The sequence below is a fragment of the Microtus pennsylvanicus genome, chromosome 13 (assembly GCF_037038515.1).
Source record: "Microtus pennsylvanicus isolate mMicPen1 chromosome 13, mMicPen1.hap1, whole genome shotgun sequence".
In the NCBI taxonomy this organism is placed as follows: domain Eukaryota; kingdom Metazoa; phylum Chordata; class Mammalia; order Rodentia; family Cricetidae; genus Microtus; species Microtus pennsylvanicus.
In genome coordinates this window covers 22,890,955-22,912,992 of record NC_134591.1, presented here as the reverse complement: position 1 = coordinate 22,912,992, position 22,038 = coordinate 22,890,955, and the positions used below count along the sequence as shown (strand labels likewise).

The 22,038-nt window shown below is 37.3% G+C and overlaps 1 protein-coding gene across 6 annotated transcripts in view; it reads right to left on the bottom strand.

Annotated features, from left to right (window-relative positions):
- Window positions 1-22,038, bottom strand: part of Cntln (centlein) — a 248,432-nt gene that overhangs the window by 168,259 nt on the left and 58,135 nt on the right. For all 6 annotated transcript variants that reach the window (XM_075945721.1, XM_075945722.1, XM_075945720.1 and 3 more), the window contains exon 3: window positions 8,229-8,313. In XM_075945721.1, the coding sequence (XP_075801836.1) occupies window positions 8,229-8,313 (85 nt within the window). The remainder of the gene's footprint in view (window positions 1-8,228; window positions 8,314-22,038) is intronic.

Sequence of the window (22,038 nt, the reverse complement as noted above, 5' to 3'; positions counted from 1 at the left end):
CCAGCTAAAACCCATATCCTGCTACTATCTTCTTCCTAGATCCCTGCATCTTTCACTAACATCTCCATCCTTACGGTTAGCACTTAGCAAGCACTTGCTCTCTATCCTCACACACTTATTTGAAGCCTACAGGTATGACCCAACAGTGTCAGCATTGGTCTGCAACCAAGAAGCAGACACAACAGAATAAAATACTGGGATTGTTGTTGTTGTTCGGTTATTTATTTATATTTCTGTGGTTGGTTGGTTGTCTTAGGCAGAATCCCACTCTAGCCCTAGCTGGCATGGAACTTACTTCATAGACTAGGCTGGCCTCAAACTCCTGACAATCCTCTTTCCTCAGACTTCCATTACTAGAGATGAGAGGTCTATACCACTATGTCTGGCTTTGTTTTTGTTTTAAATAAAAATTTGAGTAGAAACTAACCTTTAGTCTATCTCTGGTGTAACAATGATGCTCAAATTCCTGAATATCTATTTATTTTATAGTTCAATATCTATTATTTATTAAGCCCTCTTCAAAGGACTGGAGGATTTATGAAATCTAGAGCAAGATTCAAGGGGAAAATGAATGGCAGTTAAAAGTGAGGAATTTGTTAAAGTCAGCACCGGTGCTCAACTGACAAGAAAAGAAATAAAGAAAAACAAAAGCTATATTGTTAAATGTTAATTTTATTTTACTTATACTAAAAGTATTTTAGATGTTGAATACATCTAAAACTGATGTATGAAATTGGGTTAAAATGAAAAAAAAAGAAAAGCAAAAGCACTCTACATGTCAACCAAATAAATACCACAAGGTGGCCATTATCTGTGAAGTCCCTGTAGGTCCCCTCATCTTCTAACCATCTCCCACCCCAGCCCCCTGCCCAACCACTCCAGAGGTAACAGCTATACTGGAAGGATGCATCTTGTTTTCTTTTCTTTTCTTTTATTTCCAACAGTTTAAAGAAATATTCATTCTTATTTAATATATTATATAATTTGCCTCACTTTTAACATTATATTAAATTATACTATACATGTTCTGTTTCTTGCTATTTTTGTTCAATATTTTCTTCCAGATTCATCCATATGGGTGGATATAGTTGCAATCCAATTACACTGGTGGAAAACATGGCTCCATTATGAGCACACTATGATATACTCATTTCTTCTCAGTATATAGTTCAGCTGTTTCCTCCTTAATGGAAGATATATGTACACAGACAATGCAGTTGTAACACTCTTAATCATGCCTCCAGGTACACATGAGTGAATATTACTTTTTAAGTAGAGTTGTAGCTGACTATCATTTGAGCCCAGAAACGACCATCTTGGAGTGTTCATCTGAGTCCGCTTGCAAAATGATTATCCCAGCTGGGCTTGTTTACTGTCTATATCCACCCTCATGGAAAAACGGGGAGGGTCACAAGGCCCTCCTATTACTTGTTATATACAACTCTGCACATGACCTCAGGAAAGAGCTGGAGTTAGGCCAGGGAAGACAAGGAGAGGGGGCTCACTCTATATCACCATGAAAAGGCCATCCTGTCTACTGTTAAAAAGCTATCAAGGTGCAGCCTTTTAGGGGAGGAAGACTATACCTCTGTAAGGAACCCCTCACCTAGGCTCTATAAGGAAGCCCAAAGAACTCACTGACCCCCAATAAGCTTTGATAGAACTGTACTTCAATTTACCATTGCAACTTTAGGAGGACGAGTAGACACTGCTCATGCCTTCAACAGTACATTATTTAGCAACAAGAATACAATCTAAGAATGGTTCATTAGATTGATTTAGTCATCAAACCAAGTGTTGGGGGAAATGAGACAAAAGAGAAAATAACAATGATCTGTACAAATTCTTAGTATAAACAATACCCATAAGAATTATAAATTCAAAGATATAAATATTAAATATCTTCAGAAATAAAAACATCTATAGGCCTATCCTTCAAAAGAAGTGAAAAAACTTAAGAGCATCTCTCATATATTCTGGAACAGGTTCGAACCCTAAAAAAGGGATGTCTGCCAAGGGTTCCTTATTAAAGGGAACTGAACATTACCAGGCACTGACAACATGCAGGACACAAGGGGAAAGTTGATCTGTGAGTTACTTACTATTTAAAGACTGGCACTTGTATGAGTTAGTAAGATGGAAAAAAATAGATATAGGCCTAATTTGTAAATAAAAACACAAAGTAAGGTTAGTTATTGGCCTGCCCAAATCATCATATTCTGATAATTAATTGTAAAAATGATATTCTACAGTATAATCATCAGTGTTACACAAAGATGAATTTCTGATAGAAAGTTGATAAACTCCCAAACTTTTGTAATTCTAAAGAATTAAGTATATTTTCCTAATGAAAAATCTTTTTTTATAATTTTTAGTAATTTATTTTTTTATGTACATTGGTGTTTTGCCTGCATGTATGTCTGCAAGAGGGTGTCAGATCCTCTGGTACAGGAGTTACAGACAGTTATGAGCTGCCATGTGGGAGCTGGGAATTGAACCCGGGTCTTCTGAAAGAGCAGCACTGCTCTTAACCACTGAGCTATCTTCCAAAATCTAATTTAAATAATGAAAGTGTAGGTAGATACAGAGACAATTAATTTTAAAGCTTAGCAGTATGATACTCTTTCAGCAAACCTTTCTAGATACAGTAAATTTCTGATAGTCTGACATGAGCTCATACTAAAATAGCAAACAGAACTCAGAGGAACCATAAAGCATAAAGGGCAACAAGACAAAGCATGTCTGAAACAAATAATTTATTATGGACAAGCCAAGAAATGAATAATTTAAACCCTGGTCAAGAGAAGCCTATAGAGTAAGTGTGGATTAGGGAACAGCATAGAACCTAAAGCCCTACTATACTCCAGCTCTTTCCTGAGGCCATGTGCTATTAAGGCAGAGTAACTGGAGTACAGTTAACTTAAACTAACTACAAACTATTCCAAAACGGAAATAAGAGCTTTAATAACACACAGAGAAGTAATGACAGCACCACAACTAAAGCAATGGGAAAAGAAAGAGGAGGGAGTAAGAAAATAAGTACAAATGAAAACCAACATTCATTTCTATGCTCCCTAGAAGGGAGGGAGGGAGGGAGAGAGACAGAGAACACTAAAGAGCAACACTTCATTAACTGCAGTATACTAGGTTATCAGAAGTCACATCATTTCCTATAATAAAGAAAAGGGTTTCACAATGTAGCTTACCTTATAGCCAGCATGACACAACTCCAGTTCTGAGACAGAGCAGCAAAGGTTTAGCCCTCCCTACAGCTAGCACGTTCTTTTGTTTGTTTGGGTAGCCTTCTTCCTTTTTTCTTATTTGTTGATTAGCTGGGTTTTGTGAAAATTCTTGTTTAAATGTCCTTTTCTCGGGCATGGTTAGTTTCGTTGCTGATTTTCTGCAGCCTGAGTGGACACTAAGGTAACCTACACATGCCCCTCCAGCCCAGGTTGGAGGCTGGCAACCGCACTGGTCTGCTGATCTCGGAGGTTAGATGTGGTAGAAGGTGGAATGACACACACCTACCACTTCTGCAGGCTGCAGCAACACCACGGTCCCTCAGGCTGCGTCTGCCCTTTGACCACCATGACTTTGTGTACCACACTGTCTTCATATTGCTGCTGCCGCCACAGCAGTCCACTCAGTGGTAGAGGCGATGCTCTAGATCTGCCATATCTGCTATCACCAGCTTCCTTCCTGACTTACTAGTTTCCCTCCAGCCTCTGACTCATCCCTCACATGCTGGTGGACCTAACAGGCATGAGCAGGCTTGTGTCAAGTGAGAAACCTGGTGCTCCATGTAAACAGCAATCAGGGTGGAAGCAGAAATTCCTCTTTAGTCAACAGTGAACTCTGGCCTTTACTAGCCTGGTCCTTTTGCCTACATAAGCTTAAATCCTCATGTCCTCACTGAGTCAGTCTGGGAAGACTCTGCCCTGTATGCTAGCTCCCCCATGCTGCAGAAGCAGCCCAAACAAATCCTTAGTGTGATGGTTTTACCCTGCCTTTTCACTCTTTCAATCTAGAAGTGAGCAGTTCTCTTAGCTGAACTAGTGCCAGTAGGAAATGGCAATACTGATGGCTGACAGCACAAAGGGTTGCTTAAGAAATGAGTACACTCTGGCCAGGCAGTGGTGGTGCACGCCTTTAATCGCAGCACTTGGGAGGCAGAGGCAGGCCCTGTCTAGAAAAACCAAAAGAAAAGAAAAAACAAAACAAAGCTACACAGAAAAAACCCTGTCTCAAAACAGCAAAAAAGAAAAGAGAACTCCCAACACTAAGGAATGAGAGCTCACACACTGAGGGCTGAGAGATCACACTGAGGGCTGAGAGATCACAACACTAAAGGGAGCTGAACTTCTGGTTTTCATAATTTTTCTCTGAATTGAGCTAATGATCATTCCATCGTCACAATCTTACCAAAAGAAATTCATGATAATCTTTATTATCAATTATATATGTGATAACATTAGATTTCACTTCTGTAAGCATTATATATAAAGGCCAAAAAATACCCAGCCTAACATCTGAGTAGACTCACAATAAAGTCTTGAACTCAAGGAAATTTCATTCCAACTGATACTGTATTTCACAAACTATGTATCCTGTGTGTGGTGAGGGGGTACATAGTATTACTCAGTGACACAACCAAAATGCAACAGAGGGCCGTCTCTATTCTAGTTCGGCATTGAAAGGATTTTAAAGTCCCATTTTCATCCACACAAGAGAAAAAACTCAACAAAATGAAAATTCACAATTCTGGATTTATCAGAGAACTGGGTTCTCTATCAAATTAATATTTTGTCAAATGGAAGAGATGGAGAAGAAACGCAGACAAAATGGAATTATGAGAGTAGAGGAGCAGAGCAGAAAGCTCCACAGGACCCAGAAGGAGGCAGAAGAGCCAAACCCATCTAGATGGAATTACTAAAGGGTATACATAAGCCTGAGCCCTCGAAGCTGCAGGAAGGCCAAGATCTGCTATTCCATACTGCCATAAAATGACTAGAGAATAGTTCATTCTGATGTAGCAGAGAACAGAGTTTTATATAGATCCAATAAAAAAGGCATGTGCCACAATAAATAAATAAATAAATATATAGAATATTTTTATGTATTTAATTAAATTTACCTTTGTGAGAAACTGGATTTTCAGAATTCACACTTGCTAGCCCAGAATGAGTAGGCCAGTAAAGTGTCTCTTCTGCAATGTATTTTAACAGTATATGTTAATCCTGATTATCAAGTTGATTGGATGGAGAAGTACCTAGGAGGTGAGTAGAGCACATGCTAAGTTATGTCTGTGAGCGCATTTCAAGGTAGCAGCATCCACCCTGAAAGCCATCCCATGTTCCGGGGACCCAGATGAATAGGAGAGAACAAAGAAAGAAAGAAGCCAGCACTGACATGGTTTAAACTCCTGGCCACCACCAGGTTATCTGTGGGCTCTACACACCCTCCTTATCAAAATGGGCCAAAACTTCAGAAACTGTGAGCCAAGATGAATTCAACCCCCTTAAAGATACTCCAGTCAAGTATTTGTCAGAGTAACAAGAAGGCTTATAGAAAATAGGTTCCAGGAGTAGAATCATTGCTATGACCACACTGCAGAACTGTTTGGTATTAGTCTGTGGGAAAATATGGAAAAGTGAGGAAATGTGAACTATGAGATTGACATAGAGCCTATTGTAATGGAAGAATGGAGATAGAGGCTTCTTATGTAGTAGTTCCTTCCTACATTGAAACACTCCATCCTGCAGGGAGGCTCCTTATGACAGAAGGGAAACAGCTCGAAGTAACTTGAGGAAGTCCTTAAAATTGACCACATTCATTAGGTCCCTCCATCCTAAGAGGGATGTCACTCTTTAAAATTCAAATTGCAGAGAAGACTCTCGGACAAACTGCAAACAAGAAACAGAGAGCAGAGCAGCCTGGAAGAAGCAGAAACATCAGCCAGCCTGCCTAGAAGACCAACTGAGCCACCAGGAAAGAACACCCTTCAGTTTGTTCCACTGCTGCGGCTGTGCAGTGGGCTCCAGCTTTCCAGGTTTGGTGAGCTGTTGCCCATCCTGGGGTACATGTTGGTGATGCAGCTGTCTTTTTGTCACGTCTGTTCCTGTAACACCTCACCCATATTCCTGTAAGTAACACCTCACCCATATTCCTGTAAGTGACCCCAAATAAAACTCAGTGACTGACCAACTTGGACTTTGGTGATAACTATACTTTGGTCTGTCACGGGCTCCCCATCCAAGGTGAGTAGACATGTATGCTGTGTCTCCCTAGGAAATCTTGTCATACAACAAGACTATAGAAGATCTACAATGTTGTAAGCAGTTTGGTCAAAAACTCAGAGGAGAATGCTGAACAAAATGTGGTGTGCTTGTGACGTGTCATGGAAACAAGGACTCAAGTGGGAATTGGAACAGAGAGGATCTGTGATGCATTCTCATGAAGAGTTTGTAGTTTGTGTCCTGAAAATTTGTGAGAGGCTAAGTTTTAAATGACAGACTAATTAATCTGGCGAACAAAACTGCAAAGGCAGCCAGCACAGAGGTGGTAGCATGATTATTACGAGAGGCACACAGTCAGGCTTACAGAAAAAGTGGAGAGCATGAGGATTTGAAGTATTCCAGCTATTCCATAAAATGAGCACAGTGAAAGGTGGGGCCAAGGAACCGTAGATACGAAAGACACCAGAGCTTTTGAAAAGAGCCCAGGTTTGTTACAGCTAGACAAGAGGAAAGATAGTAGCGCCTCAGAAATAGCTGAACTCCACCCATTTCAGGATCAAGTATGTAGAGGTTTTAGCTCATTTGAAACACCTGGACTTAGGATAAGACCTGTGTGGCACTCTGCCTGTACAGGGCCAGCTAAGGAAGTGCTTCCCCGCATTACCAGCCATTTGTGTGTTCAGAGACTACTGCATCCATGATGTAAAGAGGTATAGTTCACATGATTTAGTTTTAGAGATATATAGAATCAAGAATCATGTCATCTCACCCAAATTTTAAAGGAAGGGTTAGGAAGACAAGCTTTGTATAACAATTCCAGCATCCCTTCCAACAGCCCTGGAGAGAACAATTCATGAGATTGTAAGAGTAAAATAAAACCTTGGTGTAGGCCAAAAGAGGGAAGAAACGCCAGCAATGCATACTATCTGTCAGGGAAAGCAGCAGAGAGCCCATCTAGCTCCAAAGAGAGCCCATGTGACTGTAAATGGCAAGGATAACAGTGCAGAACTGCCCAAGTCCTTCGGGGCCCAGATCACACTGTCATGTGCCCCATATGCCAAAAATAAAGCTCCAGGACTTACTGTTTATCCTGCTGGGTTGGGTCTTGCTTTCGTTCCATCTCTCCTTCCTATGTCCTGTTCTTCTAATTTTGTATGGGTATGTTTATGCTGTGCTAGAAGTCTATACTGGAAGTCTATACTGCTCTTTTATTTTCTTTTTTTTTAATTTTACAGGGGCCAATAAATAAGAGTTTGCATTGGGTCTCAGAAGAGACTTGCAGCTTAGAGCTCTGAAAAATGCTAGTACTGAGACTATAAGGAACTCTTAGAGATAGACTAGATCTATTTTGCAATGTGAGCTAGAGAAGAGACATGGGAGACAAAGTAGAATGGTATGCTTTGACTGTGAAATGCACCCCACAGTATCATTGGATGGAATTTTGTGGTCCAGGGAGAGGACACACATTTTTGTGGTACTCACTTTCTGATTATAAAAATACATGCAAACTATAAATTTTTGTTTAATTCTGTGATTTAAGTTATATGTAAAAGATAGGACTGTAAATAATGCAAATAATTGTACAAACTTTCAATAATACAAATTTTCAATGGTAAAATAGAACAGTACCAATTATTGTGAATATTTTCTATAACCAAATCCATGTAAAAATGTATGCATCAGAAACACATGACTAATAATGTAGAAAAAATAAAATACAATAAAACAATGAATGATATATATTATTTTAAAATCCCCAAAAGCCTGTTAAGCATTTTAATGAGTTTTATACCTAATCAACCTAGAAGACAAAGAGTAGGGTAAAAATATGGTGTAATAATAAAAAATTGACTACAGTAATTTCAAAACAATTCTTTCATGAATAATTCTGATATTCTTAATGATACTATACTATAACACAAATTTCAAATAATTTTAAATATCTACAACCTGAAGCAAATATAATATTTGATATTTCTATTAGAATACAACCTGCTCCAGTTCTTGTATTTTAACATCCTTGACTTGTAAAATTTCCAGAACTTTTCGGTCTTTGACTTCAGATTTCTGTTTTTCTCTAGAAAGAGAAAAATAGTGTTTATTAGTCATAATTCCTAGGCATCCCAATGATTACTGTTGCTGTTGTGTTGCTTCCCAGAATCTCCTCTATGCTAAGCAGTATCTACCACTCTCTCAGCTCATAACCAAACCTTTAAATGTTCACATCCTGGTAACAAACATAATTTTAAAGCATAAAGAACTGAATTATGTTGTGTCATCAGCTCTTGAAGAATTAATCAGAAACCATATGGCAGATGACAGCAACTTACCCACTGCTGACAACTGACAACTTCATTTTCAAGAAACAGTTCAGTTTCTAGGTATAGCTAGATGATAATCAATGTGTGAAACATAATTAAACATAAGTTAACTTTGATCATAAAATAATTTTCAAGAATTTAATAAATAAGAAAAACTGCTCTTATTAATATAAGCCTTTTTATAGATGGATGATAAACACATTCAAAGGCCTTATCCAATACTGAACACTACATGCTTTAGTCCTGACCTGCTGACAAGATGTGTCCATGAGGTAAAAATGGCATGAAAGTTATACGGGGTTACTTCCTCCACAGGAGGGAATTTCTGCATGGTACTACAAACATGATAAAAAGCCCATGACTTGGGAGATAATAGGTCCTGGGGGAACCGACTGTTGTTTTGCCAAACGGTCATGATGTCAAACTAAATTCTAAATACACATGTTTATACTCATATATCTCTGTTGCTCTCAACGTTAACCAGAGAAGCTTCTCTTGTCAGTAGGTAGTGGCTGATGCACAAATAACCATGAGTACTCAGCTGTGGACAGGCTTTTAAATGTCAGATCATCTATGGGAGAACTCTAAGATGCTGACTTCCAGACATGACAAAGTTGTTGTATGTGTCAACTCATAGGAGCTGTGGTCACCTGAATAAGGCAGTCAACTGACACATAAGCCCCCCCCAAAGCCTATCAGAGGGGCTAAGGGCAGTTGATGGCTGGTGACGAACAGTCATTTCCCCTGGAAACATGCCCACTGGCCGGTTCCCGTGCCCCAGTGACTGCCCACACACTTAAGTTTATATGTGCAACATTAAATAAACCCAAATGGTTATTTAAAACAAAAACAAAATTAAATTGAAATACAATGTTTGGGGAGAAATAGGGTGGGGAGCTAGTAAGAAAAGGGGGTAGTTGGGGTAGATATGATCAATATATATTGTATAAACACAGGGAACTTTCAAAGATTAAAAATATGTAGAAGAGATCGATAATCAAAGAATCCAGAGGAATTTAGTCTACTAGACTCTGGGGTAAAGGAAAAGAATGATATGTTAGGAAAGGGCTCCTCATACATGTGGCCCAGGAAGCAACCCATGTCTCAGCACTGAACTTTTACCAGAGGAAATGTATCAGATGTGTCAGATCTTATTCAGTGTTTTATGTTTATCGCCATACATTTCACAATGTATTTTTAGTTTTCTGGAAAACAGATTTTAGGTAAAGACTCTAAAGAGAGAAAAAACAGATTTATGAACACCCAATATCTGGGCTAAGAAATACTAGAATACTAATATTTATCTATGTGCTTTCAATCTGTGAGAATATTACTAATTATATGGAAATTATACAACTAAAGCATAGTTCTCTGAGAAACAAACAATATAATACATGTAAATAATGACTACTTTTTTAAAATAAAAACAAATTGTATTACATAACAAAATAAAGGAAGAGCTGACATTAATTTAACAAATGGAAATTTTCATAAACGTAGTTTTTGAAAAATTTTAAGATAGAATAAACAGAACTCTGGTTAAACAACTCACTATCAAAGAATCAATACAAAAGGAGGAGAAAGCATCATAAGTAGGCACAGAGATTGACCAAAGGGACACGGATGACAGAGGAACGAGTGGCAGTCCTTAGGTGTCAGAGTCTTGGAAAAGACTTTGTGCTCACTTTAACAGGGTTTACATAACAAGTGCGCACGTCAGGCTCCCTCTCTTCACAGACACTACTAATAGAAAACAAGAGACAAGGTCACCATGGCTAAAAGACCCCACTAACCACAAACTCAGCAAACATAGAGCTATAAATGGACATGAAGATGCTCTCTACTGCCTTCCAATGTAGGCTGAAATGGATAGGACCTGAGCTGGGACAACAGGAAACAAGCACTTCCGCACTTGTAATTTGAAACCAAGACAGGTCTAAGGCACTTGAAGAGAGGCTAGAGAAAGCTTTATCTGCCTTTGCTGAAAACTAAGGCGTGTGTATAGAAAGCCTATAAAGACAAAAGTTTATAGATAGGTAACAGCCTAAGATGAGTTTAAATCAAAACATCCTCCAGCCCAAACCTAAATGTCCACTGTTACTGAAGCCTCAGGTTACCAATATAAAACCTACTGCACGAGGGTGGGCTGAAGTGACTTTGACAACTTTGTAACAATCATAACATTTCTAGAGAAAAAAGAACATTAAACAAAAAGGAATTCTGGTAAAGGAAGTAGACAACAAAATGTAATTTCAAGTTGTGCCCATAAACAAACAAAACTCTAAAACACATGAACCCACATACACTAACATACCAGCTCAATAATCAGATGTAATCCTCTAGATAAAATGTAACATGCATATATATGGATATATATTATATATTAGAAAAACCAATAATTAATAAATTAGATAAAAAAGAATAACAGGTAAATGTTATCGCATATTTCAAAATTGTGAAAATAAAACTTCTACCAATTGAAGCAAAAATAAATAAAAATAAAGTACTCATCCAGGATGCTACAGAGAAAATGATGGCATTAAAAATATGACAACAGTTATATGCTAAAGCAGATGAATGCTTTTACTGATGGCTGGGTTTATCTACATTCAGGTCTCTAATAATCTTGATGAGAGCTTTTGTAGAAGAATGGTGATTAAGAATGTCTACTGGGAGGAAATAAGGTAGGTTATAGATTATAAACCTTCTTCCCAGGAACTCTGTTCTTACAAAAACATGAAGCTAGTCAAGATGTGCCCATCGACGTAACAGGGATATGACGGTTATGGAGGTAATCTGCTGCTCTCTGGATTTGAGAGTAGAAGGATGGAAAAAACGTATTCCAAGCAAATAGGATCAGAAAGCAAGGAGGCTTTTTGTTATCCTTATGCCTGACAAAATATACTTCTAACTGTTAGGTTTCAAACCCGGGAAAAATGGCTGAGGTCCCTATTTAATATATGTTTGGGGGGACTATTTGATACTGAATAATCAATTGCTGTGCTTTTTCCTGTGGAAGGCTACTTCTCCTGCTCCTAACATTCCTTAAGTACCTACAATTCTCTGTATAGAGTTGAGGCCTTGTGAGCCCACTTTGCTTTTTGAGACAGGTCTCTCATTATGACCGAGGTTCAACTGGGCAAGGCTGGCTAACTATAGGCACACATAGCTTTTCTTTGGGTTCTGGTGATAGCAGATCTCAATGCTCATGCTGCAGACAACATCCTGAGTGAATTAGATTCTCAGACCCCAAATGATTTATTTTGAACTTTCCATACATTAGTAAATTTATAGTGTTAAGAGTTCTTCCAAACCAGGCGATGGTGGTAACATCTTTAATCCAAATACTTTGGAGCCAGAGACAGGTGGATTTCTATGAGTTCGAGGCCAGCCTGGTCTACAGAGTGAGTTCTAGGACAGGCTCCAAAGCTATAGAAAGCCCCATCTTGAAGAAAAAAAGTTCTAATCAGCTCTTCTGTAATGAATATATGATAATCAAAAGTGCCAAATCAATCCTGTTGACCCCACTGAGAGTAAGATAAAATCAAATATACACCACCAACCTCAACAAAAGTATTAGCAGCTTCCAAATCTGATGTCAGGGTGACTTTTCCGACAGGTCAATATAGAAATGTATCCGCATTCTACCCACTAGTTCTCATAGACTGCAAAAGTAATAGCATTCATTGAGAATTGCCCCAGTCAGAAATGCAAGTTCTTCACGAAACTCCAGACATGCTGAACCACAAATTCCAAGCAAGGAGCACTAAATGTGTGTTTTCCTCTCAAATACCTATGTGGAAACTCTATTCCCAATTTTGATATTTGAAAGTGGGAACTTCAAAACTGATGCTCAGAGAGGCAGGGCCCTTGTTAATTATTACAACACCCCTAAGAAAGACATTAGATGATCTCCCACCCCAGCTTACCTTACAAGGATACAAAAGAGTAGCCATTGAGAAATACAGCATTTTTGCCAGTATCTTCATTTGAATATGCTAACTTGAGGAACATTAAGAAATGACTGTTTTGTGTTATGATTGTGCATCCTTTGGGTATAAACCCAAGACACAAGGACATTGCTCAACTATGTTCACATCAGCATTATTCCTAATAGCCAGAACCTAGAAACAACCTAGATGCCCCTCAACTGAAGAACGGATGAAGGAAATGCAGTGCATTTACACAATGGAGTACTAGCCAGAAGTAAACAATGACATCTTGAAATTTGCAGGCAAATGGATGAATCTAGAAAAAAACATATTGAGTGAGGTAACCCAGACCCAGAAAGACAAATATCATATTACTCACTCATAAGTGACTTTTAGACATAAAGAAAAGAAAGACCAGCCTACAGTCCACAATCCCTGAGAACCTAGACAACAAAGAGGACCCTAAGAGAGACATACATGGATCTAAACAGGAAAGACAAGATCTCCTGAGTTAATTGGAAGCGTGGAAGTCACAGAGAAGGTAGAAGAGGAGAGGGGAGGAAGGTAGGGGAGTGGAAAAAATGTATAGCTCAATAAAAACAATAAAAAAGAAACATTTTTGTTGTTTGAACCACTTGAGTATGCACATGTATTTTGTTACAGCTAGACTGACTTCAAGTTGTTTAGATACACACTAATTTCTAGTGTAACAGCAATCATTTACATGGCTACAAAGAGACCAGGTAACACAATATTGCAGTTATAGATCACAAATTAAGTACATTATATAAAGTATAAACTTCAAAGATAAACTTTAGTGATATATTTTATAACAAAAAAATCTAAAACTGACTGAAATTTTGAAATGAAAAAAAAAATGACAACTCAAAATCTTGATGCAAATTAGTTCAACAACTCTGCTTCTGGCCCAGGATAATTAATATTTCCAATACAATAAAATGTTCCCAGCTGAACATTCTTCAACATGTACCAGTACTTTTTATTTAGAAGTTATGATCAAAAAAAGATTGTTTATAACATCACAAATTTATGTGGATAATACAATTAATATACAGTATTGCAAGACATCCTTTTAAAAAGGATCCTCAAAAAAAAAAAACCACTGTCAAGAAGTTGATGATGATCAATGACTGAAACAAACTCCTGTTTAGCTAATTAGATCCACTGATGTGCAATAATGATGTGAGCTAAGAATATTTGCCGACTTTTTTAGGATGAAAAATGGAGTGAAGAAAGGCTGTCAGATGTGCACAGGCTTACAGCCCCAGCCCCTTCCCCGGAGTCTCACCCATGCAAACACATCCTCTGCTGCGCTCAGACACAGGAACTGCCGTGCTGACCTGGTGCCATTTTTCTAAACTAAAAAACTGAGAAATTATTCTAAATCATTAAGAAACAAATTTTTACTGTTATAGACCATGCCATATATTATACAATATGACAGGATCATATTTTTCTGGGCTTGAGCCCATTTTTAATGAGATGTCAAAATGAAATATTAGAGTCTAAAAGAAACATTTAACTGTAAATGAGATAATGATATTGGTATGAATTACAAAACAAAGAAAATTAAAAAGCAAAACTTACAGAGGTTGGTTCTTCTTAATTGACAAATACATAATAATAAAGAACAAAATAAAGCCACATGGACTTTCTCTCATCTGAATGTATTATCTCTTAACTATACATTTTATATGTAGTATTGGCTTCTATTTTCAAAAATATTCCCAATTTCTAGTAAACATTTAGATTCCAAAACAGGAAGACTGATAAACATGGAAGTTAGGGAACCCCAAATTATACTATTACCAATCTCTTAATCCTTTCATCTATGAAGTGATCTGACTGTTTTTATGTTTTGAATATGCAGAGTTGCTGTGGAGAAACTGCTAAGAAAAACTAGAAAAGCAGTTGCAAAACTATCTCACACATAGTTTCTAGCCCACAGTAAGAACTATTTTTAAGAAAAGTGCTACTATATTGTTTCTAGACCCTAATACAGACAAAACATCTGTTGCAGTATTTCAGAGTTACATAAAATTAACACTATAACACTGTAGCTTTTACATAAAATTTCAATGTATTAAATAAATAAAATTTAGAACTACTGTATTTTAAAAATAAACGTCTAAATTTATATCTTAAAATCAGAACCTGGACTGTGAAATAAGCCTCACACATGAAAAATAACTAATTTGTTTTCCATATCAAATCAAGTAGGCCCAAAGTAGAATACAGAATAAAAGCAGGCAAGATATCTGATTCTGTCAATGATATCAAAACATCATTATGAAAAATTATGAATATTTTAAGTAAATAAGTAATATTATATTTATATGAATATTACTTTACATTTAAAATACCTACTGAATTCATTTCTAAAGTTGAAGCTCATGACATATTCTGTTTCGTGATTATAAACTAATGTCTTGATTTTCCGATATTTCTCTGTTACCCAAAAGTCCAGATACTTCTACATATACTCAACTCATTACATAAAGTATTCACGAAAGACACAGGCAACATTATTTATTATATGACTTTAATAATTGTGCAAATATTTCTCACTCAGAGCACAGGCGTTTCTTACGATGTTCAGAGCAGGCTGTTCTAACATCTGCACATCCCAGGGCTGCCCCAAGGACTTTAAATGATGCCTGCCTGTGCTGAATAAAGTGCTAACTTGCACCTTGCATTTTGTGCTGTGTCCTGAGCAGCCATCCAGTTGGTGTATCACCAGCTGAATTCCCACAGGCCACTGCTCACTCAGGCGTGACTGCAATTATCATGTCAATAGTTTATGCTCTCATATGCAGATAGGCATATACATAAACTATGTAATTCTCTTTTCTTTTTCTTTGACTGTTGAATTACATTCAAAGTATGGGAGAAATTTTGATGAAATGAAAATAAACTTTCACTAAATAAAGTCACTCATGAGTATTTTTCTTTTAAAAACTGTGTTTCTGTATCACCTTCCACTGTGTATAAAATGATCAGAATTTTAAGACAGCTATTCTATACCATACTCTTGTAATTCTTTAATTTAAAGGTCTTCATAAAAGTTAAAAAAAAAACTATGTCAAGCATTTAGAATCTATTGTGAAGGTTCAAATGCATTTCTTCCCACTTTGACTGCATGTTCTCTCACCTTAAACATAGAGTGTTTCTAATTAAACATCTTCATGCTAGCTCCCATGACCAACCATCCATATCTCTGCCTTCATAGCTGTGGCAACAGAACAACGGCTCAGCAAAAACAGACTTATGCACTGAGTAGAACAGCCTAGCAGCAACACTGCCAGATGGCAGAATTCTGGCAGCTACACTTCTGGGGTCTCCAGCCAGCCATGCTACTACCATGCTCCAAAATGCAACCTCTTTGCAGGCTGTGTGGGCCTAATACACATGGGACAGTACACAGCCATATAGCAGCTGTGCAGCCCATGTGTTTAGGGGTGGAACGGAGCAGGAGAGACTGTTTCTGAGTGATGAGAACATAGCGTAACCTTACCATGGCAGCGGTCCACTCACTGAGCTTCTATACTTTAACACCAAGCACAAAAATGGAAAATGAGCATTTATTTTTCTATACTTAAGTCTTTAAATACATATCTCAAGGTTACAACATGATATCCTAAATAAATAATATTATTTAAAACTAAGAATTCACTTACCTATTGCAGAACCTTTGAGAATTACTGATTTTTAGGATAGAGTTTTATTTCCAGACCCAATTAAGAAGGGAGGGGATTGAAAATAGGAGAGTTCAAAAAACATAAATGATTCTCCTCCCAAAAAGAAAAAAATTAAAAAGCAAAAAAACAGTATCTGTATAATATATGCAAATATGCAACATTGAGAAGAATAAAACAAATAGAAAATAAAGCACTCTGCTTTGGCTTAATTTCAAACATGTATACATGAAAAGTAACACCTGGCATTCATCAATTTTTTAATTTAAATACAATATACATCATTTTTAGAGTTGATGAATACAAGTAAATATAATATTAAAGAACAATAGTAACATAAAACAGGCTAAGAATAAACCTTGGAAGCCTATTATAGAGATGATATTAACTGATTTTTCTCAAGATTCTATATAAACACATTGACAAGTTTACTGAATTTAAGCTGTAATACAAAATAATAATGAAAATAAACTTACTATTTGCCAGGTACTATCATAATGCCTATATATGCATTTAACTCAAAACAACTCATTTTTATTTTACTAAAACATGCTAAGGCATTAAAAATGAATGTATAAAATATCTGACTGAGTAACACAAGTAGTCAACTAAGTGGCCAGGGACAGAGTCAATGTTCATAATCACTGGTTATTAAGCATAGCTTCTTTTCAGGTAATTAGAATAAACTGCAATAAATGATATAAAATTTTTCTGATCTTTATAACTGTAAAATTGGAGCTTGGAATTTTTTCCATTCATAAGGGTAGCAAAATATCCACTTTATAGTTTTGTTTTTCTTCTAAAGCACACGCTCTCAGTGCACACCAGCATTACCCAGGAAGCTGTTTTAGCAAGAAGGGGGCCCAACCCACTCCTAAATATTGAGAAACCACAATTTATTAGCAAGTTATGGGTGAATTAAAACAAAAGAATATCTTAAACAAATTCACAGCCTGGTGAGTGAAATAGCCACATATAAACCCCTTGTCCACACGTTCTCTAAAGTGAACAAAAATGCCTTCCCCATGCAACCTTTGATCAAGGTTTCCACACCTGTGAGGACTTTTAGTATGACTGTCGTTTGTTAGCACCAGTCTGTGGACCAGACTTTAATGAAATTCTTTACCTGCATCTTCTCTATTTCCCTTTTAAAGCTCAATTTTTATACTCTCTTATTTGGGGAAGGGTACATGTGTGCCATGGCACATGGGGTCAGAGGACAACTTGTATAAAATTGGTTCTCTCCTTCCATCTCATGAGTTCTGGCTTCATAGCAAGTGTCATCTTGCTGCCAGAACCTAAACATCATCCTAAAATATGTGCAAACAGGATGCACAGAAAGGCTTAAGAATGCCAAAGAAATACACAGGAATTTAAACTCGTACAAATATGACTTCTAAGTCTGTACTTCTAACCACTGTATCTACTGTCAGATTTAAATTCCTTATGATAAATATTTAATCTTCCTTAGACCTCCAGAAATTCTGGTCCTACATAAAGCTAGGAAATAAAAAATGTATTCCTGTAATTAACAAGCACTGTAAACCAAACTGTGTTGACACAGAGAACAATTGCAGAGAGACATGCTTCCTTAATAAGCACTGTAGGAGAAGCATCACATTTTTCCAGAACCACCTTATCCTCAACTCTGCATGCAACTTGTAAAATGTTATGCACATACTAGACATTGCATAAAACTTTTGATTAAATTTAAGGTTTTATTAAGTACTGCCAGGTACAAAAACTACACTATAATCATGACCTCCTAAGACCACAGAAGTTTCAGGAAAATGCAAGACAGCTAAAACATTCATAGAAACCAAATTATATTTTTGCACGGAGAAGGGTAAGAGTGACAAAAATAAGGAAAGTTAAGAAGTAGAGGGCACAGGAAGAGCAGACCAATGAACTGCCTGCCAAAGAAGGCCAAAAATCCTTCACTTCCAGCAATATCATAGATCAAAATTATGATGAGGCATGGCTATATTCTCTTCCCAAGTCATTATAATGACTTCTCCAACAGACTTAGAGTTCAGTGATAAAATCCAATCCCTTGAATTTGTCTTGAAATACATCCTAGTTCAAATCTTGCATTAATCATGGCACACACAGAATAAAATACTAGTAAGCACAAACTTTATCTTCTAAAGACCTGAGACATTTTGTTTAACTATTTCCTCACTTGGTCTACTAATAAAAGGTTTTAAAATACCAGAGATCCTTAAACTTAGATTCTTTTTTCCTAACTTGCTAGTTAGTCAACACTTGGGCAACAGTTTACTAGGCTCTTATGTTACAAACAAGTATTCTGAATCCACATTTCAAATTCTGATTCCACCACTTATTAGACATGAGCTTATGCAATTTGTTTGACCACTCTAAATCCCAATCCCCACATACGTAAAATAGAAGGGGCCAACCACAAGGTTACTAAAAGAATTCACTCAATATATGGGAAGAACTAAGAACTATTACTCTTAATAAACACTTGATAAATAGAGGCTATTAAAACACTTGATAAATAGAGGCTGGAAGTGTGGTTAGTTCTTACTGTGGATCTGACACAACCCGGAATCACCAGGGAAGAGGGGACCTCAACTGAAGAACTGCCTTGATCAGATTAGCCTGTGGAGTGGCTCTCAGAAAATATCTTAAATGACAAAGAAGGGCCCAGCTCACTGTGGGAGCCCATTTTAAGGCAGATAGGCCTGAGATATACAAGAAAGCACAAACAAGTGAGCAAGCCAGTAAGCAGCATGCTTCTGTGGTTTCTGCATCAGTTCCTGCTTGAGTTCATGCCTTGACTATCCTCATTTATAGACTGTGACTTGAAAGAGTAAGTCATATAAGCCCTTTCCTCCCCTAAGTTTCTTCTAGGTCATAGTGTTTATTTAATATCAGAAATGAAACAAATTGTAGTTGTTCTACAATGATGTAAACTAAGATCATATGGAATTGCAATTGTTATCTTCATTCATACTATCCAAAGATTAAACTTCCACAAAGTTGAGAATACACTTTCTGTCAAATGCCTCATTCAAAGAAAAAAATTTGTTCAAAGAACTGTTAAGTACAGTTGAGTAGATTGATTTAAAACAGATCAATAGTAATATCTTTAATACATTACAAACGATGATTGACACAAAATACAGCATTAATACCAACAGGTTTCAATTATATTGCCTTACACATACAATATGTTCAGGTGGATGCTTCACCCAGCCTCTGGAACCGACATCCATATACTAGAGAGTTTGGAATGTTCAGGTGGAAGCTCCACCCCAAGACCCTCCCCTATCTCTCTCCAAACCCTACTGCATCTCAAAAAGTAGGCCAAATGATGACCCCTCCTCCAGAGATGCTCCAGACCACTCCCACTGGGTATTTAAACTGTCCCCAAGAAAACAGATGTGTGGTTTTCCAGTCTTCCTTTCCTGATTCCTCTTGAGAGTGGGGGGGGGGGGTCTGAAAAATCATCAGAGAGTGTTTTTATTCATTAAACCTAGGCTTTTTCTGATTCAGATTGTCGCATCAGGGCAGAGACTTTTACAATATATTTTATGTTTTCACTTTCTGCTTATGTCTGTGATCTTGCACAGTGTGGTAGTTTGAAGAAAATGGCCCGCAAAAGGAGTGGCATTATTAGGATATGTGGTCTTGCTGGAGGATGTGTGTCACTATGGGGACAGGTTTTGAGGTCTCTTTTCTTGAGTTTCCTTCAGCGTGATAGTCAGTTGACTTCCTGTTGCCTGCCAGATGTAGCACACTAAGCTCCAGTAACTCATCTGCCCTTATGCTACCATGCTCAACTAAACTTCAACTGTAAGTTGCCACCTCAAGTAAATGTTTTTTTTTATAAGAGTTGCCATGGTCCTGGTGTCTCTTTTCAGCAATAAAACCCTAACTAAAACACACAGTAATGCATTTCTTTATTTTATCCTATTTAAAGTTTCATTTTTATTCACTGTTTCTTTGTATTCCAGATTATTTGTAAATATATTACGTAAACCTATTTACTCAAATTTTTCATTAAACCTCTATTATAGAAAATTTACATCAAGAACAATATCTTTTGATTTTGTTGTTACTAAGGTTTTTTTTACCCTTGTGTGTACATATACATATATATGTATGTGTATGCCCTATATGTATATGCTTGTGCATGTGTGAATGCAAGTACATGTCTACATGTGTGCATATGCACGTAGGAGCCAGAGATCAAGATCGGGCCTTGCCCTCCACTGTTGTTCATCTTATCTTTTGAAATAGTGACTCTCTCACTGAACTGAGAGCTCATTGATTTGGCTAGGCAGGCTGTCCTGTGAGCTCAGGGTTTGCTTCTCTCTTCTCCTCCAGTGCTTCTAGAGCTATAAAAGTGCACTTTAGGGCCTGATGCTTACATGAGTGTTGGGGAGCAACTCAGGTCCTCATGCTGGTCCTGCAAAGATTTTTACCAACTGAGCCATGCCTCCAGCCCCTAGTTCAGTTTCTTAGGATACTCTGCTACTCAAATAAGATCCCCTATTTTAAAACACAAAGTAGAACCTCAATCATGCCCCAGAACCCATATATTACAAGACTAGGAATGAACACTGCGAGAGAGTTAGTTACTCCCATCCAGAAGGTGCCAAGGCTAGCAGGAATATTGTATCACAGATAGAATAGCTGTCTCGAAAAACCAAAAAAAAAAAAAAAAAAAAAAAACCAAAACAGATAGAATAGCACTGAGGATATTTTAAATGTCTGTCGGAAACCTAGCAATCTTGACATCTGTTAAGATTTCACAATCTGGAAAGCAGAACAAGTCCAAACTTTCTATATTAGACTGAACTATATTCCTTTTGGAATACTGTCTCATAAGATATCTGATTTGTGATAAAAAGTAGAGAGGTAAAGCAAATTTGAAACCGGAAGTAAGAGTTTTAGTGGTCAGCTGATTCCATAGTTGGAGAACTTATTCAGTACCCAACAAGCTCACACATCCTATTAGTAAGCAATTGGTTACGGTTAAGAAAAAAAAAATGCAAGCCAGACAGTGATGTTGCACATCTTTAATCTCAACACTCTGGAGGCAAAGGCAAGTTGATCTCTATGAGTTCAAAGGCAGCTTAGTCTACATAAAGAGCAAGTTCCAGGATAGCCAAGAATCTCTGTCTTGAAAAACCAAGAAGAATAAATAGATTTTTATTTTAACTCATACATATATTCTTTTTTTCTCTTATTCTTCTTCATACTTCGCATATCAACCACATTCCCCTTCCTCTACTCTTTCCAGTCCCCTTCCCAAGTAACCTCTACCCCAGTGTCGTGAACCACTTTTTTGGGGTAACTTCTGCTGCAATCTTAGCTGCGGCGGGTTCATATGTTCCAGGGTAGGGGTTTGAGGATCAGAAACGTTAGGTAGGAGAAACAGACATAAGAAAGAAACACAGAGACATAAGATAGTACCAGGAGGGCAACTCAGTACATCCTGAATGCTGAATTCTGAATTTGCCCGTGTTTATTTTTCATACACTTTTATACCCCAATACAGAAAGGGGAAGAAGGCAAAAGGCTGATTTAGCATGACACAAAGGACAACCAGAAATGTTACTTGCTTCAATACTTGAAATATCAAACAACTATATCGTAACCTATAGGCAGCCACTCCTTAAGTCAAACATCTCATTTTAAAAGAAGGAGTAGAAGTATTCTTGTATTCTCTGACTTTTGGCCAGGGTGAAGCAGATCTACCTTTATGGACAATCTTAATGTCTAAAACACCAAGTAACCACACTAGGTCAGGATATCTTGCTTTGTAGACACACCTGTTGTCAGAAAACTTTGAAAGAGC